The sequence below is a fragment of the Pelodiscus sinensis genome, chromosome 2 (assembly GCF_052426305.1).
Source record: "Pelodiscus sinensis isolate ZL-2025 chromosome 2, ASM5242630v1, whole genome shotgun sequence".
NCBI classification, from domain to species: domain Eukaryota; kingdom Metazoa; phylum Chordata; order Testudines; family Trionychidae; genus Pelodiscus; species Pelodiscus sinensis.
The window spans coordinates 113,535,892-113,563,820 of NC_143053.1; the positions used below are offsets into that span (position 1 = coordinate 113,535,892).

General features: G+C 38.3%; 1 protein-coding gene across 1 annotated transcript in view; it reads left to right on the forward strand.

Moving 5' to 3' along the window:
* The window catches only part of LOC102458814 (uncharacterized), a 284,741-nt gene that overhangs the window by 156,330 nt on the left and 100,482 nt on the right, over positions 1-27,929 (forward strand). The window contains exon 16 of the mRNA XM_089776005.1: positions 1,215-1,354. Within this exon, the coding sequence (XP_089632131.1) occupies positions 1,215-1,354 (140 nt within the window). The remainder of the gene's footprint in view (positions 1-1,214; positions 1,355-27,929) is intronic.

The window sequence follows — 27,929 nt, forward strand, 5'->3', positions numbered from 1 at the left end:
TACCACTTTTCTTGTTAGTTGGTTCTAATGGGTAACAAACCGTTACAAATTTTTTCTTATTTCTAAGTGAATTTGTCTGACTTTAACTTCCAGCCATGTGTTCTTGTTATACTTTCTGGCTGTCTCTACATTGGCAAGATTTTGCTCAAAAGCAAACGCTTTTGTGCAAAATCTTGCTGCCTGTCTACACTGGCCACGAGTATTTGCACAAGAACACTGACGTTGTAATGTACAAAATCAGTGCTTCTTGCACAAATACTCTGATGCTCCCGCTCTGGGATAAGTCCTCTTGCGCAAGTATTCTTGTGCAAGAGGGCCAGTGTAGACAGCAACGTTAATTTCTTGCGCAAGAAAGCCTGATGGCTAAAATGGCCATTGGAACTTTCTTGTGCAAGAGAGCATCTACACTGGCACGGATGCTTTTGCGCAAAAACAAATCTGTTGCACAAAGGCACATGCCAGTATAGACGCTCTCTTGCGCAAATACTTTTAACGGAAAAACTTTTCCGTTAAAAGTATTTGCAGTAAATCATGCCAATGTAGACGCAGCCTCTGTGTATATTTAAGAGTTTTTTACTACCCGGTAATTTATCTCCACTTGAAGGTACTGATACACCATAATGAAGTCGGCGCTTGATCATTTTAGTAAGCTAAGTAGGTCAAAATCTAATTTCTCAGTGTAATGTTTTTTTTTTTTTGTCACAGTCTCCATCCCTTCAGAACTAAAAACATAGAGTGAGAAACCACGGGCAGCATATAAGGCTCCCTCTTAGCACTCCCAAAGGGGATGGGAATGGGATAGAAATGTAAGCCTGGCCCAACCCACATCTACACAGGACAGCAGAACACGGCATTTGGAGGACAGATGCAGGTGTCAGGAATCTGTAGGAAAATGGAGCTTAATAATGGGTGTGTACCAGTTTCTTGGATAATAGGGTAAGCATGTTGCCCCTGCATGAGCCCTTGCTTCACTCCACGTTAACAATAGTGTAATACAATGAGGACTTTGGCCCACTGATGGAAGTTGAAGTGGGCTCTGACAGCTCTAACTTAGAATTTATTCGCTCTTGTCAGTGTTATAGTTTTCTTGATATTACTTTAATATTGTCATAATTATTCTGAATATATCTAATAAAGAGGCAATTGAAACAAGGCTTAAGTGTCATTTTTTGTTGCAGCTGTTTAATGTTTTGTTTTAATATTTTATTTTAAAGCTGAATCAAAATGACCCAGATGACCAACACTGTCAAGGCAAATCAATACCTGGAACCAATGTAGCCGCAGGAGAAGGTGAAGCATCTTCACAGAATACTTCTTATTTGGATGAATTAGAGAAGTACAGATTCTCTGTGTGGTAAGTAATCTTACCATCAAATAGCCTTTTAGCTAGATCTTATTTTTTGTTGGTTGATGTGAAATATTATACATAGATTTTTGGGTGTAATGTGTAAGTGATATATATAGATATAGATACATGCTAACAGAACATGAAGTGTGCAAATTCAAGCCTTTAAAAGTTAGGAAATGCTCATATTAAATTTGCTATGTAAACTTAATTCAACTCCCTTGGGTGTATGCATTATGATACAGTCTGTATGTATATGTCTTACATAGGACTTCTGCCTCATTCAGTGCACAGGATGGTCGGTGCTCATTTAATACTTTATTTTCTGCTCAGTGCATAGCCCCAGGCCTTATTTACTAAACACTCTTCAAATCCTGTTCTGTAGACAGAATTATTAATTTCCTTGCGGGATTTTCTATAGACACTCATGTCTACAATATCTGAATGCTTCACAACATTAATTAATTTATTTTTGCAACACCTCTGTGGAATGAGGGGTGTTATTATTTCTATTTTACAGATGGGAATCAGATATTAAATTTGGGGGTCCAATCTGAGAAGCTGGGATCTGATTTTTTTTGACTGCTAACCATTTTATAATATTAGGGTTCATTGGAAAAAACATTGACAGAACCCATTTTCCGTCAGATAGTGTCATTTTGCCATTTTGCTGCAGTTGAAAAGCTATGAAAAATTGTTTAAACATTGCTGAAATTTCATTTCAAAGACAATATAAAAGCATCTCATTATGACATTTTCAATACAAAATGTTTTAGGCTTTTTGTTTGGAAATTTCTTTCACTTTAACCTTTAATTTATTCTACATAAAATAAATGCATATTATAAAACTTAATATAAAAAGGTAAACTCAAAACAAAATATTTCAATCAATCAATCAGATTTAAAAAAAAAATCTCGTGTGGAGAAGTGCAAAATTCAGGGTTTGTTCCTAATCAGAATAAAGGCAAATGTTCAAATCTCAAAATCTTTTGTGAAATGGAACTTCCATCTTCCTATCCTAGCTCTGTACAATGCTTTATATGTTCAAAGAAGAGCTAAGTGTATCTGCAAATCTGAATTTCAAGTCCATCACCCAGAAAATAAAGAACAGACAATGAGTGGAAAGTCTGGTTTACGTGACTTGTCTAGAATCATACAGGAACACTGATAGTGGCAAGACAGAATCTCATACTTCAGAGTGGCTTTCAGCTTTCTTTACCATGAAACCATCCTTTCTTTTTCTGTAGTCCCTTCCTCACTGACTGCAGCAAATTAAAGGATTAATCAATCATCCCCAGAGCAGTGAAGCACTATACACAGGATCTTGTGTACAAAAAATTGTATGTGATAATGTTGTTATAGTGTGATAATGTTGTATGTATCACAATGTTACCTGGAAGTTTTGACTTCTAATTGGGCATAAACATGATTTTTCCCATTTCTGATTAGTAGAGACTCAAAGGATTTTGGTATGTGTGTCTTACAAATTACATAAATCCAGTCAGTGCTGGTAATCAATATCTTAGCAATGTTGACTATTGAAAGAATAAAATATTGAAATTGAAAGCACCTATTTTCTCTTTATCTATATTTAAAAAAACTAGCAAATTCCAATGCTCCTGAGGTGAACTGTTGTCTTGGAAATGTGTGGTCATTGTCATTCCTGCTGTAACCTGGGCTCACTTCTCAGGGAGGATTTGGAAGATGGCTTTGATTTGGTGAGATACTTAAATAATCCATGGGAATATTCATTAGCTTAAAACAGTGGTTTTCAAAGTGTGGCCCGTGAACCACTAGTGATCTGCGACTGTCTTGCAGGTGAGCTGCAATCTTGGTGCTCACCCCTCCCACCTGTAGCAGGGAGCCTGCACTGGCATTCCCTCTTGGTGGCTCTCCCACATCCCCCATGAGGTTGGAGCACCAACACCAGCTTCCTGCTGTGGTGCAGGGACCAAGACTCGCAGGCCAGATCTGGCTTGTGGGAGAAGGAAGTGGTTCTGCGCACTGCCATTCCCCTTCCCATTCCAATGTGGGGGATTGACAGCACAGGAAACTGTTCACCTGAAGACTTTTCCCGCTGCTCCCTTTGGCCAGAATCACAACCAATGGGAGCAGTGGGAGGTGGTGCCTGGGAACAGCAGTGCGCATGGAGCTAGATAAATACCCCCCATCTCCCTTATGCCCAGACCCTGCATTCCCACCCCACTCTTGCACACATTTTGTCATCATGGGACATTGGCTGGTGATCCACAAAAAGGTCTTTGTTGAGCGGAGTGGGCCTCGGGCCAAAAAGTTTGAGAACCACTGGATTGAAGTAAGGCATGTATTTATTTGCCTTACTGATTTGGGACCTAGGAGCAGCTTGTGACTCTTCCCCTGCAATTTTTAGTTAACTTATATTCCTAGATCCTACAACTAACTGTGTGTGGTCACACCTTACTTCACTGGGGTTCTGGGCAGGCACAGAAGGGTACCTCAGAGCAGCCAATTGAAGGATTTTGTAAAGGCTAAGAAACAACAATTTCAAAATGTGCTTAATGGTTTCTGCACTTTTCTTCCACACATGAAGATAATCACTCTTGATATTTCATTATTTCAACATGTCATTTGGTTAAGCTGGCTCTGTCACCTTATTTGCAAGAAACACCAGTAGTTAGTTATTTTTACTTGGAAGTTCCATGAGGTGGAACAAAGTCAAATTGGGAGATCCTTGCTTGTGTAATTCCTTTACTTTCTGCTTCAGTGCTGGTAAAATGTCATCACTGTAGAAAATAAAAAGACTAGGAAAACAAATCTCGTCATAAAATGGACATATATTGGATTTAGCATCTCGAACAACGACCTTTTAGTTTATCCTCTTTCTCAAATTAAGAGTGAATTCAGTTTCCATTAACTAAGTGAACAAACATCAGATGCCATTTTGTTTCATTTTCTATGATACACTTTCCACCACAGATGACCTTTCAATAGGCTTCTGCCTCTTTCTGTCTTATTCTCATCTTCTTTCATTTCTCTCATTCTCTCTTCTTTTCTCATACTCTTTATCAAAGAGAATTTTTCTCCTTTGTCTGCTTCCAGACCATTTTCTTTCTTAGGGTTTGCTACCCTTTAAAAAATGTAACACAAGATAATTAGCTACTACAAAAAAATTAATAGGGCTGTAGGTCTAGCGGCTGCTAGGACCTCCATAAACTTCAGAGTTTTAGATGCTCTGAGATGCAATCTGAGCAATTTCCTTGATCTTTTATTGGAGCTGGTAAATCATTTATTGGGGAAGCTTTTTTATAAAACCCTCTTTAAAAATATCCCATAAAATGTATTTATCATAAAATACTGTACTACCAACAGTCTTCAAAGTTGCACTACATTAATTATAAACTAACAGTTGAAATGTAACAAGTTTAAACTTTACAGTATACTCTCCCTATTTCTGTCTCTCTCTCTCTGTCTCTCTGTGTAGGTGTTACTAAAAAAGAGATTGGCGAACAGGACAAAGATTAAAAAAATGGAGCTTCCCTGTGATTTTTTTTCACTGCTATCACAGTGTGTGTGTTTGTCCATTTCTGTTATTAATATTGTAGCTTTGTCTGGAGACCCAATCAGGGCCTGTTGTGCTAGCCTCTGCACACACATACAGTGCAAAGATCGTCCCTGTCCCAAAGAGTTTGCCGTTTAAGGCACACTTCCTGCAAATACTGCATGGGGATGCATCACTGTAGCTACGCATAGCTTTGCAAAACTAATGGGATATTGTTCAGGCACAGAGAATTATGGGAACAAGGCCTAACTATGATGAAAGAGAACCAAAGGATACAAAGACAAGCATAGAAAACACAAGATAAAAAGGATATGAGTATAGTAAATATAAATAGCAGAAATTGAGGCACATCAGCTGCCTAACCATTGCTGAGTGTTTGTAGGCATTATTGCTGAGATGAGATCCTAGAATATCTCTCCAAATCCTCATGTGTTTGAACATTTTCTTTTTTATTCTTTCAGTTAAAAGACTCACATTCATAGAGCATGATGTCCAAATAACTCACAGAGAGATATGAATATTTCCCATTGTCTAACTGGAGGAATTAAACAACAGGAGATATTCAAAATTCCGGGTGGAAGAGTAGGTTCTTGGTGCTTATAACTATCTGAATAAATTCCAAATCCATGACATTTTCAAAGCTTCAGAAGGACAGTTGTGTGAACCAAGTGGAATAAAATATGAATCTGTGCTTCAAAATATTTTCACTCAACTGCTTTTAATAATCTTATCTCTACCATTCTAGTTTATGAACAGGATCAGAAGGGACAAAATGCTGAGGAAAATAGCTATTTCAATGGTATTTTTTGTTCATCTACAAGTAGAAAGTTTCAGAAATTTCACGAGAGCTTAGTCTCAAAAATTTTCCAGACCAGTTCTGCAGACCAAATAAGCAAGTGAAACATATGAAGTTTGACCATCGCTATAAGAAATGTTCCCCACAATTATTCCTCTTTGTCCTGTGAACCCACACATCTAGAGGTGAATAATAAATACAGCATAATAAATCCTTCCACTGCCTACTACTTTTTTTTTCCATTTGTGTATAGATTGTAGAAAGAAACAAATTATGACTAATTGTTTTTTTAAAATTATATGTATTTGAATGAATAAAATATTTAAACTCTGAAACCCTACAAATCTTTGATATGAATGGCATACCTACATAATTAATGTCAGCTAATTCCCCCAACAGTTTCTCAATAACCCAACTGCTTAAGATTAACATTATATACTAAGATAAAAGACCCTGTCATATACTATCTCCTATCAAAGCAATTAAATCATTAGCAACATAGCTATAGCGCCTGATTAGATTAAATAATTTTAGAACAGAGAAATTTTCCAAATTCTAACAAACATTGAGCCAAATCTAGCTAATTTCTCTAAAATGAAGTTATCCTAGGGCATTGCCAGCCATGCAGAAATAGTGCACTGCATAGCAATCTTGTATTTAAAGTTGTCTCTGTACCACAGGAACAATCTATTTGGAATATTTTTATCATATCACCAAGTAAATTCATATTAGGCAGGAACACGAGACTGAGAACAAATCAATGTCATCCTGTGCAGGAACATGAGGGCAGGCTAAATTCTACCTTGATTTATATCCTAATACTATTGAAATCAGTGGAGTTCAGGAGATATAAATCAGAGCAGGCTTTGGCTCTAAATTACAGTCCTTGTGATTTCACCTGCTGATTTGTGGGTCTAACTCAAAGTGAGAGCTCAGAGAAAGTAAGAGTTAACTATAAACAGCACAACATAGTAAAGTTGTTTATAAATAAAAACAATAAACTTTCCTTTTATAACACACATGTGATTTGACATTGAAATGAATGCAGATGCTTCTTTGCTTGGTGTATTCCCTGTTGTGCTTTCTAAAACACCTTCACATATGGTTTGCCTCATTCCTGTGAAACTGCTTGTTGTTTATGTCACACAAAGCAAACAGATTGCATTTACACCAAGTAAGGAGGATGATGAATTATACATTGGAGGAAAATCCTTGTCTGACTGTTCAAAATTAATATTGCTTGTTTAAAAAGTTTCTCCCATGGACCCTAATATTTTATTCAAATAAAAAGTATTATATGAATGCTCATAAATGCAAACTTTTATTTGAATATGTAACATTTACCTAAAAGTAAAGATCAAATTTTACCAGCTTTTTTGTTGCACTACTGCTAGGATCAGCTTCATATAGTATCAACAAGAGTGAATAGTCACCTTGTTTACCTTAAGAGGAATATATCCTTCTTTTTTTTTCTTTTTGATTGCGGGGGAGGGGATGAAGACAGATTGCTTAGCTGCTGTTGTCTGTTTATGGTAAGGTAATTTAACTTTTAAAAAAAATCATCCCATTGATAAACTAAAATAAATATTTTTCATAAAAGAAAAGCTCAAGGAAAAATATTTCATCTACTGGTAAGATACAGTAAGCAATTGCATTAATAATATTTTAGGGACCAACAACAAGAATTTTTGCTATAAGCTAGGAAACAAATCAGTTGTAAGTGATGGAGAAGAAAAAACTGGATGAATTGGTTGGTTATAGGATGACTATCAGCTGTCTATGTAATGCTGCTATAAAAAAGGCTAATGCAATTCTAGGATGTAAAAGCAAGGTATATCCAGTAGTACCATTATACAAGGAACTGATGAGACCTCATCTGGAATCCTGTGAGCAATTCTGGTTTTCTATGTTTATGAAAATGAATTGAGACTAGAACAGATGCAAAGAAGTGATGGTAGGATGATCTGAGGAATGGATGATCTGAGGAGTCTCAAAGAGCTTGGCTTGTTTAGCTTAGCCAAAAGAATGCTGAGGAGAGATGTGATTGCTCTCTACAAATTCATCAGGGGGATAAATGCTGAATTATTTAAGTTAAGCACTAATGTGGAACAAGACCACATGGATAAAACTATCCATCAACAAGTTTAAGCTTGAAATTAGAGCTTTCAAACAATCAGAGAAGAGAAGTTCTGGAACAGTCTTCCCTAGGGGAGCAGTGAGGACAAAATTCTGTCTTCAAGACTGAGATTGGTATGTTTATGAAAAGGATGGGATGATGAGACTGCCTACAATTGTATGTACTTGCATGTACTTAGCAGCAAATATCTCCAATGGCTGGTTATGGGACACTAGATGGCAAGGAAAATTCTTTTCCATGTGTCTGGATGGTGGGTCTTACGTGCTGATGGTCTAACTCAGGGGTGGATGGGTGGGCTGCAGGCTGGACGTAGTTTACCAGAGTTAGCCCATGCCATGCTGTCAGATGTTTTGTTTGCCAGAGCGTCTGCAGGTATGTCTGCTCGCAACTCCTGTTGGTGTAGTTCACCATTCCTGGCAAACGGGAGCTGCAGGAAGTTGTGGCCACTTCCTGTGGCTCTCATTGACAGGCAATGGTGAACCATGACCAACAGGAGTTGTGAGCAGCCATATCCGCAGACGCTCTGATAAATAAAACATCTGGAGGCCAACCAGTGATGAACCCTGGCAATCCATGTCTTGCCTGCAGGACTTATTGCCTGCCCCTGGTCTAAATGATCCCCATGTTTGGGCTTGGGGAAGAATGTTCCCCTGGGTCAGAATGTCAGAAACTGTGCAAGGGAAGGGAAGGAGTTGCCTTCCTTTGCAGCATGGAGCATGCATCACTTGTAGATTTAAACTTAAATTCTTTAAATCATGATTGGATTCAGTACCTCAGCCAGAGGTTGGGGGCTGTTACAGAAGTGGGTAGATAAGGTTTTGTGGTCTGCAATGTGCAGATTAGTCTAAAAGTCTGTGAGTCTAAGTAAGGTATAAGTATGTTTGTGGTGGTGTAGCATTTGCAGTAGATCCCAATGTGCCACTGAAGATGGAGGGAGTTTTGCCCCTAATGTTAATGGGAGCAAAATTGGGTCCTTAATTTGAGTTGTATCTTCGGAGTGCAGAGCCTTTGAAGATAGACAGTTCTTGTAAGACTGTTGCATATTTCTGGTGGTTGTTCCTTTATATTTTTCCTATTGTGATAAGATTACAAATTTTCAAGACTTTCAGCACTATAAACAAATGGTTACATACAGCATGGACTCTTCTGTTTGCTATGGCTGTGTCTAGAATGGCAAGTTTTTCCGCAAAAGCAGCTGCTACACTGGCCGCTTGAATTTCTGCAAGAACACTGACTTCCTACTGTCTGAAATCAGTGCTTCTTGCGGAAATACTATGCTACTCCCGTTCAGGCAAAAGTCCTTTTGTTCAAAGCTTTTGCACAAAAGGGCCAGTGTAGACAGCTCAGATTTGTTTTCCACAAAAAAGCCCCAATCGCGAAAATGGTGATCGGGGCTTTTTTGTGGAAAAGCACGTCTAGATTGGCACAGACGCTTTTCCACAAAAAGTGCTTTTGCGGAAAAGCGTCCGTACCAATCTAGATGCTGTTTTCTGCAAATGCTTTTAACGGAAAACTTTTCCGTTAAAAGCATTTGCGGAAAATCATGCCAGTCTAGACATAGCCTATGAGTTTCTGAAGCTATCTGGGAGCCACTTGTTGTTTAGCATAAATCAGAAAATGGTCACGGTACAATATGTTGTGTACATCTTTAGGCCTGAATGTCCTCTCGTTCTGGTGGAAATAAAAAGTTACTCCATTGTCATAATGCATTGGGGTTTACATGAGTGTGTTGAATCGGGCCCAATGTGAATGTCATGATAATGCAGTTGGGGAGATGAAAACTGCCTGGAAAGCTCACATGGCACCAGAGATAAGGCTTAGATATCCAGGAGTTGTGAGATTATCAATCTGTCCAAATTCAAGATGTATAATTTAAGTGATGAAAGGGCATAAACTTGGACACTGATAATATGGAATTTATTAAATTCTAAACCTCAAATAACCAGTACATTAGATAATATAATGCTCAGCTGTATTAATTTCCAAACCCTGCTGAGGAAACAATTGAAGGATTTTATTTTGAGCTTCAGGCACTGTAAATTCTTTCAATCACTCATTTATGCCTTCAGGAGAGAGCGTCTTGAGCCATGCTCATCTTTACAGGGCTGTGCCATTTGGTGACCATTCAATCCACAATCCACTCATTTTCATTTGTTTTTCAGAATTTGTTTTGATTAAATGATTTGAAACAAAAAAGAAGGAAATCTTTAATAGTGGAATGGCTTCATACCAAGTCAGAGTCAATCTACTACTAGAGATATAGTAAATGAACAAAAAAATAAAGGGCTGAAAATCCATATCATTGGACAGTAGGAGCTGCAGACAAAGCTGTCTGTTTAAAGGGCAGTTTTTCAAAGTTCTCCAAAGTCTGGATGCACACACAGGTTGGCCTAACTTTAGTATGTCACTAGAGAGATTGGAGTACAGTTAGCACTGCAAATGTCTAAACCTGGGGTTCTCAAACTTCATTGCACAATGACTTTCTTCTGCCAACAAAGACTTTCTTCTGCACCCCCTGCAGCTTTGGGGGTGGAGCCCAATCACCTTGGGTGGATGGGGTTAAAGCCCCAGGGCTTTGGCCTATAACCTGAGCTCAGCCACCCTCAGGCTTCAGCATTGGCTTTGGGTGGTGAGGCCCAGTCTCCGATTTCATCCCTGGGAAATCTAAGTCAGTGCTTACAATCCTATTAAAAGAAGGTTGTGACTCATTTTGAGGTCCTGAACCACAGTTTGGGAATTGCTGATTTAGGACTTTGTAAGGACCAATTGTGCCTTTGCTTATGCATGTGAATAACATTAATTATGATTTGAAATTGTGGGTGTTGCCTATTTTCCCCTCTCACCGGTTTGGAATCAGTGGAATCCCACCAGCATAAAACTGTCCTAAACACTGGGGAATCAGGACCTGTATGTTCATCCTTGGTAGAAATTAATCCATTTATAGACTGTCCACATAAGGCCTTTTGTGAGATGGCGTTCCCTTATGTAGTGAGGGAAGAAGGAACAGCCATACAGAATGTACTGAGGAGGTATTCACTATGCTGACTCTCAATGTGCTGACCCAGAAAAGAACAGTCAGAGCAAGTTAGGCAAGTGCCAGGTCACTGCTTCTGTGATTATGCTGATTGTATGGAAGGGACCCATGCAGTTGCTATTTAACCGTAGATGCTGAAGTAAGAGTAGTGAAAGGGGATGCTCTGCAGGGCTGTGAGAGTGATAGACTCCTAGGCGCTGCTGCTTCTTTCTCCACTAGAGCTGAAATTCTCGCATGAGGCATTTTGTGGTCAGAGAATAGTGATTTGTCAAACTGTAAGCATCTCACAGAAAACAGCTCCTTGCTGACAATAGTATGACCAAAAGCGGGAAGGTTTCTATCAGTTCATCCATTTGACTCCTCAACAGCTCAACTGGCCAGCTGGTGAGGAGGCTGGATCGCCACGTTCCAGACTCTTTGCTGGATGACCTGATGAGCTGATGGGGAGCAGGGAGACTGGAATATTTGAGAGTATTGACTCCCAAGCTTTCAGTCTTGTAGCTCCTGGGCAGTCCAAGCTTCCCAGTTCTGGGGCAGCTTCCAAGCAGATTGCCCTTTATTCATGGACCATCAGGCTTTCCCTTTTGCAGAGAATTTTGAAATGTTGAGGGTTTAATTCAAATGAAAATTAAACCAAATTTTGAGATAGCATAGTGGAGTTATCTTTCTCTGCCAACGGGTATTTACCATACAAAGGCTGCTTTACTCAGGTACTGGGTGGTGCAGAAGACTTAGGCACATGCTGTCTCTACAGCATGGGATGGAAAGATGTTTTTGCTTGCAAGCGTATATGTGTGTTCATATTATATTTTACTTGTCTTGAGCTAGTTTAGTACACTGTATGTTCATCGCTAATGAATAAAAATAGTTAAGTTCATTGCATTTCCAATTGTCACACCTTCCAAGTGCTACTGATAAATATTAAATAAATGGGAGTTACCCATGTGCATTAGTAGCAAAATGAGTACCTTTGCTTTGTTCCTATTTAGTATAATGCAGGGAAAAATATGATTGCTGTTCTTTACCTGTCACCATGGCGGTGTACAAGCATCTATATGTAAAATGTCTCGATTTCAGTATATTCTCCAACTCTTTCTGAGGTAGCCTGTAGCAAAATGAGTAACTAGCTAAAGAGCCTTATGGGATAGTTCTGGATCCATCAGAGTAAAATATTTCCATAGATACATTAGTATTATTTGTGCAATGACATGTGGCAAAACAGAAGTATAAATCAGCATGGTCCCTAGACCATGTCTCTAGAAACTTACAGTATCAGCTAGATATATTGGTGAGTGACAAGAACTGACAATACTGATGGATAGAGTTGGCAGATGGGAAAGGGAAAGGTTAGAAGATATTAAAATCCAGTAATTTATTTGTGTATGTATTTTGCTGCAGTATGTGTGTGGGTGCTGGCTGAAAATCTGGGCCAAAAGCAGGCAGAGCTGAAATTAAGACTGGGCAGTTAACAGAAGAAAGTAGAATTAGGCAGAGGTGCTGTAGCAAAAGGCTGAGCCTGGAGCAATGGAAGAGAGAAGCCCATTTCACATGCAAGGAGGAAAGCATGGGGGGAAAAGGAACAAGATATACAAATGAGTGAAGAAGAAAAAGCAACAAAATGGGAGATCTGGGGACAGAATAGGGAGCCATAGGCAGAGTTAAGTGTATCCGTGGGCTGAGAAATAGATAGGTATAGATTCATGGGATAACTTGAAGATGAGGAGGTGTTTGAACTTGGCATGAAAAATGATGGGAAGCCAAGAAAGGGATGAAAATAGTGTGTTTCAAGTGAAGGGAAAGGAACATTATTTTAGCTGCAGCATTTTGGATGTATTGGAGAAGGGAAAGATGAGAGGCGGGAGGGTTACAAAGTTCAGGAATGAGGGAGTAGTGAAATGAGTTCGAGTTTAAACTATCCTCTATTTGCTAGAGATGGTATTTTCAGATCAGCAATAAGGTGCATTGACAGGGAAGCGTAAGTTGCTACTGTATTTGATGTATCTCTTTTGTGAATAATTAGTAAACGAGGCCATAATTCTGGTAACTGTCATCCCCAGCAATTCCTTGGAGATATTTTGTCACCATGAAAGCACATACCCTCTAATTTAGAGGTGACCAAGAGTTTCCTTGTCCTGTAATAGCTATCAGCGCATTTTTCATCTGCTATGATTGAGTTTCAATAGTAGTTGACGCTTGTTGCCAGAACTTTGTACTCAATACCAAATTGAAACCATTTATTTTAAAAGTTGGGGTGTTTTTTAAATTCGGAATAAACTTTAGATTTGTCAGGAAGTCCAGTATACTGGCATTACCACTAGCCAGGGATAAATGTTTCAAAGGTATTGAATTGCAATCTCTAGCTGATTCTCAAAAAGAGTAGAGTTTTCTCTGGTGTATTATAGGCTTGAAAGTATCTAGTATTGTTACCTATTTCTATTCCAGTTTTGATTTCAGTTCCCCACTGAGGGAAAATGATTGAAAATACTTCATACAGTTTGCTTCACTAGGTTTAGTTTGACAAAACTTGTAAGAATAAAGCTCCTGGTTCAGCCATTTTTCCTGCAGCAGTTTGGACACTGTGCCTTTCTCTTCTTCAGTTATGCTTACAGAAATATCCTCTCTGACCTTTAATCCTTCAATCTAGGTAATAGTGTATGTGTGCGGGGGTGGAGGTGGAGAGAGGAAGTGTATGAATGTCCGAGTGCTTCATTAGTCTCATTACCCAGCTTCACAGGGCAAACCATTTTACAGAGCTTTTAACTAGCTACTGATGTAATTTGTTATGCATTGTTTGCCTGTTAATCCAAAAATTACTGTTCCCTTTGAAGTTTGCTTTACATAAAGGAAACAATACCACCCTTAGCAATCGTGTGTACCATTTTAAAGGGGGATGATTGCCTAATTTTATTTCCTTTGGCGTTTCAGTTTAAAAGTGCTATCTGGGCTGTCTTTTGTTTCTGTTTGTCTGGTAAGTTATAGCATTTCAAACTTGGAATCATTTCCATTTCAAAGCACCATACCACAGGCCTCAGCTTTTTAAAAGATATTTGTCTGAGTATTTGGGTCATAGGAGCACTAGTGTAACTCACAAATGGGTAAAATTCTGGAAAAAGAAAACATCTTTGTCTGCCTGTGTCTCATATATATATATATATATATAAAACTTCAGTGGACTATAGAATCACAGAAATGCAGAACTGGAAGGCTCTTGAGAAGTTCAGCCTTCCGTGCTGAGGCTGGACCCAATAAATCTGTGCCTTCTGTACACTATTGGGTAAGTTGACCTAAGTTACGCTACTCCATAACATAGTAGGAATTAACATAGCTTAAATCGACTTATTGCAGTGTTTACATTGAAAGCATCTTCCTCTTCTAGTCTCACTTTTTAAACTAGCAAATATGTTCTCATTATCCACATAAATGTCAAATCCTGACATTTATTTGTATTTCAATAAGCTCTTAGCCTCAATGTCAAGGCCTTAAAATCTGATATGTCAGGACCTTCCACAACTGAGAAGTAATTATTGTGTGTCCCATTTGAAAACTGCTAGTTTCCCTTTACTTTTGCCTAATGCCCCCTCTCCATTTCTAGCCTTGTGGAGTGAGGCATTTTTGGCCTTTAAAATAGGTATCAGTGCAGCCCAGCATATCAGGGGGGAAATAACAAAAGAGAAGAAACTTTTTTCTGATGGGGTTATTTATTTAAAATGCTTGGTGTTTGAAGTTGCTCAAGGTGGGAGATGTTAGAATATATTTCAGGGAGATGAATTAGTGGCAGAGGGCAAATAAAGTGATGAAAGATATATGACAAATCTATTATTTTCATTTGGGAAAACCACACCTGAAGTGAGCAGGGGTGTTTTCTTCTTTGTACTTGCACATAACAATACTTGAGCTAATTGGCAGAAGTCTCCACCTTGGTTGGACATGGCTATGAACAACATCACCACAGCTGTGATGCCTTTCCTTGCCTTCATCAAGTTTTGTTTCACATTTGATAAGTAGAGCTGCTGCTGCTGACTTCTTGTGCCCCCAAATTGACGGTGTTTCACCCTGTAATCAGATGACTATCAATGTTTTAACTCCAAAAGGTAGGACAAGAATTAACGAGTTTAATCTGCAGCAAAGGAGATTAGGTCAAGGGATTTTAGTACTCTAAAATGACACTTCTTTGATGGACTCAGCAGCATTGATTTAGAGGGTCTGATGGAGACACAATATATTAATAGCAAAGTGCTATTCCATTGACTTCAGTTCTCCACCTCCCCCAAAAGCAAAAGTTAATTTGACAGGAGAGCATCTCCCACTGGAATAGCTCAGTGTAGACACTGCATTTGGTCAATGTATGTTATGTCGCTTTGGGGAGTGATTTTTTTTTCACACTACTGGGTAACATAACTTACATCAACGTAAGCAGCCATGTCGATCAGGCCTAGATGTTAGAAAAAATGTTCTAACTACAAGGATAATTAAGCACTGGAATAGGCTTCCAAGGAAGGTTGTAGAATCCCTATTTATATAGTTGTCGAATAATAGGCTACACAAACACTTGTCAGGGATGGTCTACGTATACTTGGTCCTTCCTCTGTGCAGAGGGCTGAACCAAATGACCTCCATGAAACTCATGTGGGACCTGACATTTAAACAGTTCATTGATACTCTGTATCAAGGAATGCTACTTTCAGCTGAGAATGCATATTCATTCTTTTTTGTTAACCTTTGCTTCAGTGCATTCATGACAACCCCTACATTTCTATGATTTCATGAATAATTGTCTCCAGTCAGGATGACTGATAACCTCAGATGAAAAAGCGTCTAGTCAAAGTTGGATTCTTTTTGTTTGTTTGTTTGTTTGCTTATTCTGTTTTTCTGTACTAATGCATCCTTTCATAGAGCAGTCTTTTAGATTTCAAGGTTGTAAATCATCAGGAATGTAGAAATGTTAGTTATTTCCTCAATTAAGTAGATTAGTTAGGTGCCTAATTCCTATTTGAGCTTTCTTTCTCCCCCTCCCCCCATGGTAGTGCAGAAGGAAACTAGAAGAATGAACCTGGTTTCTGGAGTTCTCTGTTTACCTATCGCACTGAGTCCAATTTGACTTTTTCATGCCTGCTCATCTCTTTATCAGTCTGTTAAAATTACCAGTAGGGGTAACTGATGTTATAGCATGTTTTGTAAAGTGAAAATTTAGCTACCAGAAACTGAACTGAAATTCACTAATACAACCATTGAACAATTTACATCTTGTGGATGCCCTTAAAGAAACCTGCCTGGGGTCAATCATTGTCTTTTCTGTTTCAATATGAAATAACTACAAAGAGCAACCCGATTTTAGGTCTGACCCAAAGTCCATGAGAGTCAGTGGGAGTCTTTCCGTTGACTCCAGAGGGCTCAGGACATGTCTGTGTCTCAGCGGTCCACTGGTCACTGCAAGCATAAACACAGTCAGATTCCAAAATATGGGCACACAGCACATAGTTCCACACAGAACAAATGTGGATGTTTCCTAGTTTGTGATGTTGCAGAAATGGCAAGATATCCCTGATGCTAGAAGTGTAAAGCTCCATGAGACTCATGTGGGACCTGACATTTATACAGTTCATCGCTACTATGTATCAAGGAATGCTACTTTCAGCTGAGAATGCATATTCATTCTTTTTTGTTAACCTTTGCTTCAGTGCATTCATGACAAGATTGTATGGGTATGTAGCTGTGTTTTAACAGTTTTTTAATTTCAGTTGTTGCTTGAAGCACTACGCTGGAAATTAGACACTTTTAGTAGTTCAATTATTGTTGATTTATTCATCGTTCTTGTAGATACAGTGAATGTAGTTACTATAGTAAGGTTATCCAGTTCTGAATGCCAAGTGCCTAGTTTCAGAGCTTATATCTTGGCAATTGCAAGACTTATTGGCTTGAAATTAGTCATGCCAGCAGTAGTGCCATGTAGCATTTGGTTCACTGATTTTCATTAAATGGGGGGACTGGAGAGAATGACACTACTTGTGACATCATGGATCAGACTGTTTGCCAATGTTACAGGCAAAGCAACTTAGAGTAACACATCCAAGGTGTCATTTATCCATGATAAAGACATTTTCTGCATTTTATTTTAAAAGTAAACCTGTCAGTCTTCCAATAGAAGTCAAAGAATATTAATCAGGGAGCTCTTTTATACCAAAGGTAAAAATAAAGATGTAATATGTATCCTGTTACCCATTTTGAAAGAAAAAAAGCTTAAGTCAGTATGGAGTGTAATGCCAAACTGATAGTCCATATTTGTGACTTCATATGTCAAAAGTTACAAAATTCATTGATTTTGCTATAATTTACTTTTGCGGGGCCATGGTTTAGCAAAGTACTTAATCAGATACTTAAGTCCCATCAACTTTGCATGTTCTCAAAGCCCAGATTTTGAAAGGTATTTAGCCATTAGCTTAAGTCCCATTTACAAAAGTGACATAGACACGTATCTAAATTTCATTATCAATATGAAAGTCAGTGAGCCTTAGGCTCCTAAGCCAGTTAGGCTTTGCAATGCTTAAATACCTTTTAAAAATCTGAGTCTAAATTCCTTACTAATGTTGGACTCCGAATGGATACAATCTTATTAATACAATGAGGCAGATTTTCAGCTATGGCAATTTATGCCAGCTGAGGATGTGTACCATATTTTTATGCCAGCCTACATTCTCCCCAATCACACCATAGATTGCACATTTTTTAAATATAACATCTACTGAGAGTAAAATTAGCTATCATAGCTTGTTATTATAAGAAGATTTTTGCTATACTACAAACTGCATTATCCAGCTTTAAGGCAATAGGCTCTGTGTTTCAAGTAGAATTTCTTATTATAATATCAGTCCATACCATCACTTTATGAACAATGGAGACCTTGATTGCTCACTTATCTACCTTTCTCATTAGCACCTTTATGATTTCTTGACATGCCACCCTTTACACTTGATGGAACACTTCCTATTAGAATTTGCAAAGCCACCATCTTCACATCTTTTAATCCTTCCTAGAAAACAACCTTTGCCATAGTGCTTACAAATTACTCCTGTCTGGCATTATACTGGTAGTTATACTGGTAGCTACACATGACTGCTGAGACCACTGTGATTACTAGGCCAAACACACTCAATTTTACCCTTACCTTATGTTTCTACACCCATTTGACTGTCTTTCCCCGTGTTGTGCAGTCTACATTCTAGATTGTGAGCATTCTGGGACCTGGCTTTTCTTTGTTTCATTTGTTTTTACTGTGTCTATTATACTAGGAAGTCCTGCTTTTGGTCTTTGATGCTATTGGCATAGAAACAATTATAGTAATCAATGTATTGCTAGATCTTCAGATGAGGTAAATCCAGTAACTTTAATGCTGGTTTATATATGAGGATCTGACAAGAATTTAGGGCAAAATTCTGGGAGGCACATGTAAGCAGGAATACCGTAATGACGTATTATGACAGCTGACCAAAAAATATATACAGTCTAACATTAGTAATATTATTATTACACTGCATAATTGTCAACTCAGTTATCCTTATCCACTAAATAGATAAGCTTTATTTAAGGTTAAAAAGAAAAAATCACAATAATTTGTGCATCACATGTGTATTTAGACAAAAAGAGGGAGCATCCAGATTTAACTGATATTTATGTCTCAACCAAATACCTCAACAGTCTCCAATCTTCCCTGGAAGTCTAAAGGCTAAAGATTCAACTGTGAGCCTCTAGGCCTCCAGGGAAGTTTTGTGACTATGGTCCTGTTCCAGTTCATAGTTAGGGAAACTTTTGCATTTGCTACAGAGGCAGGACTAGCCCTTTTTGGTGGACAGGATGGAAAACATTTTGTGCAATTGTAACATTGGCAGCAGCCAGGCTCAAATCTGGGACCTCTAGTGCTTAATGCATGAGCTTGAGGACACACAGTTTTTTAGCCCAGGCTCTACTAGGCTCATCAATCTCAAGCTGGTCCAGCTGCCATTAGAGGTGGACAGAGTGCCACACCAAGCAGGCCTGGGTGATATACTTCCCCTAACTGAAGAGGCTCATCCCAAACTTCAGAGACTTCTCAGTTGATATCCTGGCTGAGCTTCCACTTGACCTGGCCAACAGACCCAGGTCATCAGCAACTGGGATCAAACTTGGTACCCAGTTTGTGTAATGCGTGAGTTTGTACTGGTGTGTAATGCGTGAGTTGGTACTACATGGTACAAACAAGACGCGTGTGTCTTTGCCTAGGCTTCAACAGGCTTATCAAGCTACAGCTGGTTTAGCCACAACTAGAGGGGAACAGAGCACCACACCAAGAAGGCATGGGAGACATAATGCCCACTCTGCACCTCATCCCCCACCCCGAGTGGCCCAGCAATAAATAAACTGTCAAGCAGCACAGTCCTTCCTGGAAGAAGGCACCCTTAGCAGCTGCCCTGCTTGCCTGCCCCTAAACCAGCCCTGCTATGCTGCCTTTTGGATTTAATGCTGTTAACCCTTTTTACCAGTCATTAGGCTTCACCCAAAGTCTACTGAATCTTTCTATCAGACCCGTTAGTGTTTACAGCCATGAATAGCGTTATTAACCACTATGAAGTTCCTTCAGTTAAACTAATGGTTACTAGTCATAGTATTGAGCACTATGTAGCTCCAAGCCCAACATACCTTCCCACTTGCAAATGGCCTCTCACCATTGGAAATCTTTCCCGCTGACCAGCCTCTTTGCCTGCAGCCCCTCCGTACACTATCCCTAACCTCCTCACTCATTCCCCCTCTCAGCCCGCTCAAAGACTGCCCTGCCAGCATCCCCCCTACCACCTCTCGAATGAAACAATATCCTGTGGCAATGAGTTCCCCATCTATTTCCTTTTATCAGTTTTTATTAGAGGTGTACGTTCCTGTTCTATGGCTTTTTTTTGAAACATGGGGGTGGGGGGAACCTCCGACATTCAGAAGGAAAGTTGAAATTTCAAAAAGTTTCACAAACAGAAAATTAGTTTGAGTCAATCAAAAGTTTCTTGTTTATAATTTTGCATTTTTAATTTTAACTAACTTTTTTTTTACTATATTTAACTCTTTTGATAAATCAGCATTTTTTGGACAAACGTTTCAGCAGAAAATTCCTGACAACAGTAGTTTTGAAATTTGTCACCTTTCAATTTCACTCAGTTGGCTGCTTGTACCTTTGCCCTTTCCAGACTGGTTAATATTTTAAACATCATTTGATTTACTATGGATTGTCTAGGTAGAGTGTTGTTAATATTTTGCTATAAAATTGACCAGGTGACATTATTCTCTTCTCTTAGCTATTTCTTCATCCAGGACAATTCTTTGCTCTTACCCCCTGTTCAGTGGTGGGCAACCTACGGCTCATCGGGGTTCTATTGTGTGGCCTGCAAGACATTTTGTTTATCATTGCCCACACACAAGGCTGCCAGATTATGCTCGTTCCATCCATATCATTCCCCACCCCCATATATTACTAAAGTAGCACCCCGGTAAAACAAGTGCATGTGAAGTGAGGCGCATGCTGACTGCATACAACATGGTTTATTAATGTTCTCTCCCTCTGCATCCAATCAAAGCTCTGTTGCAATTCAATCGACACTCCCCAAAATTCTAGATATGCAAGAGCAGTTAGCAAATCTAACCTATCCTGGGAGACTGCGTTGGTTATAACAAACTTGTGTCCCACTGAGATTAAGGAGGGCCACTTATGCGGCCCCCCATTAGTCTACGTTGCCCATAACCAACTTAGTTTTTTGCCCATCAACTCAATGACTTTTTGAAAGTCTAAATTATGTCAAATGTTTCTTCTTTATCCACTACTTTGTTGACCTGATCAAAGAATTCTAATAGATTTTGAGGCAAATTTTTCCTTTGCCAAAACCTTGCTGGGCTATATAAACCATGATTTCCCTTATATAATTTCTAGAGCTTTTTTAAAAACATGGGTATAAATTTGCCTTCAACTAGTGCAGGAGCTGTTTTTAATTAGATTTTTAAAAATAGCTCAATCACTTCATACTGAAGGTCCTTCAGAAATGTTGCATGTACTTTGGGTCTGTAGGCGCTCCTTCTTTTAAATAATCAGTTTTTCCCATCACCTCTTCTTTTGTCAACTCAGTATCTGGGATAGCACCTTGTCTTTATTATCAGAAAAGAATAAGCCCTGGATAGATAGCTCACTTTTATCCTCCAGAGAGAAAACTAATGATTGAGAAAATGCATCTTTTTTTCAGTAAATGATGGCTAAAGAATGAACTGTCTAGCTAGTACATTGGGGCCACAGTTTTTTTTATATATATAGATTCCTTTAAATCCCTATTTAGGCTCTTAAGTAAAAATGGCCTAATTTTCAGAGCTGCAGATAACCCACAGTTTCCACTGAAGTCCTTGGGAACTACCATTGTTCGAGACATAGGAAAATCAGTGCACTTTTCTTCTGGAAACAAGAGTTTTGGTTATCTAAATGTGCACCCGAATTTGAAACATTTTGCTTCTTGAGCATGACCATTTACTTTCTCAATATTAATAAGATTCTTCACATGGTATTAAAGAAGCCACCCGCAATAGGCTGCAGGCTGTTTTTTAAGAAAAGCACAGACCAAAACATGTAAAATACTATTTTTCCTTTGATGCACATTTATACTTTTCATTGTCTCCACCTCCTTCACTCATGTCCGGTATGACATTATTCCTTTGTATATCATATACTTTATATGGCTTCACTATTCTTTTCCTAGCTTGGCTTCTTGTGAAAAGTTTTAAATCAGATTTAAACAGGCTCTCCTTTCATTTTGGAGTAGTACATATAAGTTTTTCATGCAGTTGAGAAACACATACTTTTATACTAAGGAGAGGACATTTTTAAATACATGTTTACCACTAACTGAATTATACATGGGTGGCATAGCACATATTTGTTTGTTTTTTGTCCTTATCTGTGACTTGATCATTACTTTCAAACTGCGGTTAAAGAATGTGACTAACATGTTGTGTGGTATAAATAGACACTGCAGGTTGAGCTCATTTATGCATGGTTTGAATTTTGATGAAATTTTATACTGCCCTCTGGGCTAAACACTTAACCTAAGTGATTGTCCCAATAATTTCATTGAATCAAACCTTTTGAGATGGAAGTTTTACCTTTCATTATCTCCTAAATTGTTTACTATAAAGCTATCCAGGAATGTTAGGAAGCAAATAAAAAGTATACAGTTGCTGTTTATCAGCGGTTCTGTGAATCATTATCTTGTCATTATAAATGAACTGAAATAGAAACATGAAGTGCTTTAAGTTAAAAGATTGTACTTTCAATATATTGAAGTCCAACCTCTTTTTTTCTTTTTGACACGATATTTGGAATGGTATCAAATGCAAAGTTTTACCATACTGCATAATAGTTATGCTGTGGCAAAGCCAATAAAATTCTATTTATAGCTTCTATCCGGAACCAAGAAATGGTTTTTCTCTGTGATGAATTTTTATGAGCAATAGGTTAGCTTAATTCTCTAGTCAGCTTGGTTTTAGCTGACCTAGTTTCACAGATTGTATTTTGCATTTGGTTTTTTAGTTCCAAATTTGATTAAATTTAAAATTCAAGTAGTACAAAAGTTAATTGAAATATGTATTAGCCATATTTTCAACCACCCTCCAAATTTGCACAGGCAGAATGTCCACTTACAACCATTTTGTCATGCAGATTGGAAAGTTGCATATGCAACTATCAATTTTGCATACACAAATACAAATGTACACGCAGGTAACAATGTACATACAACTATGTGAGCTCAGAATTAAGTGTCACTTCTGGAGTTTCTTGTGGTATGTAATATAGTCTCTTTATTTAATTAATTGGTTATGTATTTGCTTTGATGAAGACATAAAAAAAAAAAACCTTAGACTATATGCCAGGAACAATATTTTATACATAAATATAAACAGTAAGTAAATTATGATTTGTTTAAAGGAAAGTTTCCAGACCAAGCATTATGAAGAAGGCATGGAGTCTGATCGTTGATAGATTAAAGAAAGTAACATGCATTTGCAGTGTGGAAACAGTTATATGATACATCATTATGATTAGCATGTTTTAGAGTGGAAAAAATGTCTTGCAGATAATATGCTTGTAGCATATCATGCAACATTTCATAGCAGGTGCAAAATCTGATGTTGTCATTGTACGTACTATATCCAGGGTGGGTTTCAGACTACATCCATTGGCTACATCTAGACTACATCCCTTTTTCATAAAAGGGATGTAAATTAGACGTATCGCAATTGCTAATGAAGTGGGGATTTAAATCTCCCCCGCTTCATTAGCATAAAAATGGTTGCCGCTTTTTTTCGACCCAGAGCTTTGCCGGAGAAAAGTGCCAGTCTAGATGCTGATCTTTCGGAAAATAAAGCCTTTTCCGAAAGATCCCTTATCCCTCTATGAAATAAGGGATACGTCTAATTTACATCCCTTTTACGAAAAAGGGATGTAGTCTAGATGTAGCCATTGTGTCTATATTGGAATGGGAAGAAATAAACTATATCAGTCAAATTCCCCACTTGCGTAGGTGGGTGTAACTATTTTAAACTTATATGACATTTATTTTTACTTCCTTTAAAAACATACTCCATATGTAGCTTTATTATTTTTGACACTTAAGAGCACAAAATGCATTATTATGACCTGAATGCACTGACATTTTAAGTATGGCAGTAATCCAAGCAATTATTCATTTAGTTAATGGAAGATATCTTTGCTTCCTGAGTGAGAGGACTAATTATAAAACAGTGTTATTGTCATTTAACTGCAAAAGTGTTTGCTTTTTGTTTTCATTTTGGTATTCATTAAAGATTTTAATAATTCATAGCTGTGACAAGTTATTAATCAAACTCCATCCACCACTTACTCTTTCTATAGCCAAATTAAGTGTACTGATTAGAGATGGTTGAACAATGGTTTTATATTTGCATGGACATTTTTTACTTTGGCAACCCAATATGTTTAGATTATGAAATACTGCTATCATTCCCGACGTTCTGATTCTATTCTAGTCAGACTATCTCTCCAATCATAGGCGCTGACTTCTGCTCTGGCCAGAGGGCTCTCAACCCCTCCTCTACACACTCTGTCCCACTCCACCCCGCTCCCAAACTCCCATCCTGCCCTGCCTCTTCCTGTTCTTGCTCCACCATTTCCCCCAAACCTCTCTCCCATTCCTCTCTGTCTCTCCTCTTTCTGCCCCCATCTTCCAAGAGTGCTCCATTCCTGCTCCTTCCCTTCCCTACTCATGCCTCTGAATGCCACAAACACCTGAAGCTGAGGGAAAGGGGAAACTTGGCTGCCAGTGAGCGCTGAGCACCTGCTATTTTCCCCAGTTCTGAAGCACCCTTGGCTTCATGACTCCAATGATACACTCTGAGTGCCTCTCTTGGTGAAGGGAGACAATTGTATCATGACAGTCCTTGATTTTGATGCATCCTGAGGGATGTAGTCCACCTGGCAAGCCCAATACATAGAGCAGACTGGGGACAAGAGGAAATTGAATTACAGCATCATTTCTGAATAGAAATATTTTGGGGTGGGGGGATTTTCCCCCCTAGTTTTTAGACATTGTTAAAGAAAGGATGTTTTTATTACAAATTTTGTTCAGTTGAAACCCAGTTTTTCATTAAAATCAGCTTTGATGAGAAACGGTATGGCTGTCATAATGCTGACTCTTTCAGAGGTGCTGAGAACCCACAATACTTACTAATGTAAATGAAACCCTAATCTGAACACTCCCACCATTATCTGTCAGTCAGTATTTTTCCTGTCACCTGAACTTTGGGAATATGTTTCCTTCTTGTGATATCCCTTGGCAGTCTGGGACTTCGCACAGTCTTTCCTTGAGTGTCATGAGCTACTCTAACTTCTTCCAACCCAAAATAATTTCACCACAGTGACTCAGATGCAATGTTCCATAATCCAAGCCTTGGAAAAAAAGATTTGTCAGGCAACAAACAATCAGGAAATGGGCTTAAAAACCATAAGGTGGACAAACAAAACCATATCTTGGGGCATTTTCATTTGCCTTCTGGTTTCAAGACCTTGGTGTACATTCATTTCAGTCTTTTTTTTTTTAATCCAAGAGGGTCTGAAACTTGCCTTTTCTGAAATAAAACAAATGAATAAATAAAGTTGAAATTCTCTTACCTGCTGGGGATTAAGAGAAAACATCAAAGATCTCAAGCCTTACAATAAATTCACAAGATCTGGCAACTCTATTGATGCAACATCACCTCTCAGATCAAGGTCAGTCTTCATTCATTAGATAAATTGTGTCAGACACATTTGGACCATGGAGGCCTGGTTTCTAGTCTTTTGCTGTAATGTGAGAAGTACCAAACTGTATATAAAGGCAAGGTATTATTATTAATGTTCCTCATCATACAGATTAAATTCCAAGATCCAGAATAGTTTACTTTAAGAAAAAACTTTTACAGGGCTCTTTAAAATATAGGCAACACCCCTTAAAAACACATTTAGCTGCTTTTCCTTCCTCTCTCTGCCACATAGCTTTATATGTATCATTTAATATAGGTTTGATTAAAATTGTACGCACACTCCTTTCATACGTTAATGTATGACATGCCAACATATAGAACTGTATTCTCCATTGCAATAGGCCAAATTTCAGCAAGAGCCTTTCATTTTACAATCCTCTAATACAGTTTACAGCATCTTCCATGTTTTGGTGGGCACTTATTCCCATATCATATTGCTCAGCCTTAGTTTCAAAACCCACAAAAGGATTCTGGAATTGTGAAAGGGATTTCTTCAGCTTCAGCAGTCAGTAATGTGAAAACAGACCACTGAAAACAAGAAAGAACATTAGTAATTTGATTTAAGACAATTGGCACATCAAAAGTTAGAGGATATAATAAAACCACTCTTAGACTTTCCTGTGCATTCATGAGTGAAATGACTTAGCCATTTGGCTGAGGTTAATGTAATAAAGTAGCTGTATGTCCTAATTTCCTCATACCATGCTGAAAATGTTCACCCTTCTTTTGACAAGCATGCTCTGGTGATTGGCACTGAATTAATTTGTACTACTGACAATAATCACATGAATTACCCCATATCTTTCTGATCAAAGGCCATTTATAGACATTTTGTTTAATGCCAAATTGTTAATGCTTTGTTATGAGAAAAAAAAGTATAAGAATTCACCATTTTCCATGATATCAGCTTGTTCCACAATGCTAACTGTAAAAGCAGCCAGGAGTCCTGTGGCACCTTATAAACTAACTGAAGTGTAGGAGCATAAGCTTTCGTGGGCAAAGACCCACTTTGCCAGATGCATGTAGTGGAAATTTCCAGAGGCAGGTATAAATATGCAGGCCAGAATCAGGCTGGAGATGACGAGGTGGATCCAATCAAGGAGGATGAGGCCCACTTCTAGTAGCTGATCTGGAGGTGTGAATTCCAAGAGAGCAGAAGCTGCTTTTGTAGTTAGCGAGCCATTCACAGTCTTTGTTTAATCCAGAATTGATTGTGTCAAACTTGAAGATGAACTGTAGCTCAGCAGTTTCTCTTTACTAGAAGTGGGCCTCATCCTCGTTGATTGGATCCACCTCGTCATCTCCAGCCTGATTCTGGCCTGCATATTTATACCTGCCTCTGGAAATTTCCACTACATGCATCTGGCGAAGTGGGTCTTTGCCCACGAAAGCTTATGCTCCTACACTTCAGTTAGTCTATAAGGTGCCATAGGACTCCTTGTCGCTTTTGCAGATTCAGACTAAGACGGCTACCCCTCTGATACTTAACACAATGCTAACTATGTTATCTCACAATATGTGTTCCTGTCCTCAAGATTATACAATTCCAGTTTCCTCAGATTCTACCTGCTGTCCAAAAAGAAGGACAAAACAAAAGAAAAGTCTCAGACACTATCTTTCATTTGCCATGGAAACTCTGAAATCAGTTGACCTCCGTGAAGTGCCCTTAACAACTCTTGTATGCAGTGACTTGAAGAAAATCGCTGTGTGGCTTGAAAGCTTGTCTCTCTCAGCACAAGAAGTTGGTCCAATAAAAGATATTATTTCACCTACTTTGTTCTCTTAACAGCTCTTGACTTGTACAGTAGTACAGTTCAAGATTCACAAACAGCCATCTAAATCACAGAGTGATTGTACTCCTCTTTTATGTCCCAGCACTCACTGTTGGAATTTACTATGTGCCTCAAAATATGAGAAGAAAATGTACAGCCCACAGACAACTGTCTGTGTAACCTTTCCTATCCTTCTTTAAACCCTCTAGTGAAATCTATTAGGTTGTATCTGAGGATAAGACAAATATATTAAAATCTTTATATATGATACATTTTGCCATGACAGCTAGTGTCAGCTTAAAAAAAACCTTTCCAAAATATTCTTCTTTAAAATGATGAATGGTGATTTGCCTTCTTGGTTTGATAGAAATTACATTGAAAGTAACAAAATTTGTTAATGTAATGCCTGCACAGTTAAAAATCACAAAGAAGACAGAACATGCCAAAATTAAGGCTTTCCCAGCTATGTGAGATCAGATGTATTAAACATTTTTAAAGTTTTATGCTAAATTTTTTAGGAGGTAAAGAATGACCTAAAAGTTGTGTGTTAAACAAGAAAGACAGGAACAGAAAATACTACATGCCTGTGAGTTAACAATGCTATTGAAGCCTTGATAGAGATTTTCAGTGCAGTCTAGGTGATTAATCCACGTAACTCCTGTTAATTTTAATTGTAGTTGAATAGCCAAATCCCTGAAACTTCTTTGAAAAACCTCAACCCTTAACTTTTGCATTGTCTCACTTTTTGTGTTTTTTGTCCTTATAAACATGCTCCCCCTGAAGTCAGCAGAAAGTTCCTATTGACTCACTGGGAAAAAGAGCAATCTATTTAGCTATGCAACTTTTAACACTTTGTTAACATGTTTAATACTTAGGTACCATTACAAAAAATAATCCAAATAAATATCGTACACAAACAATGCAACACCAGGGTCTGCTGGACAAATATGCAAACTGTACAAAACTGAAACAGAGTCAA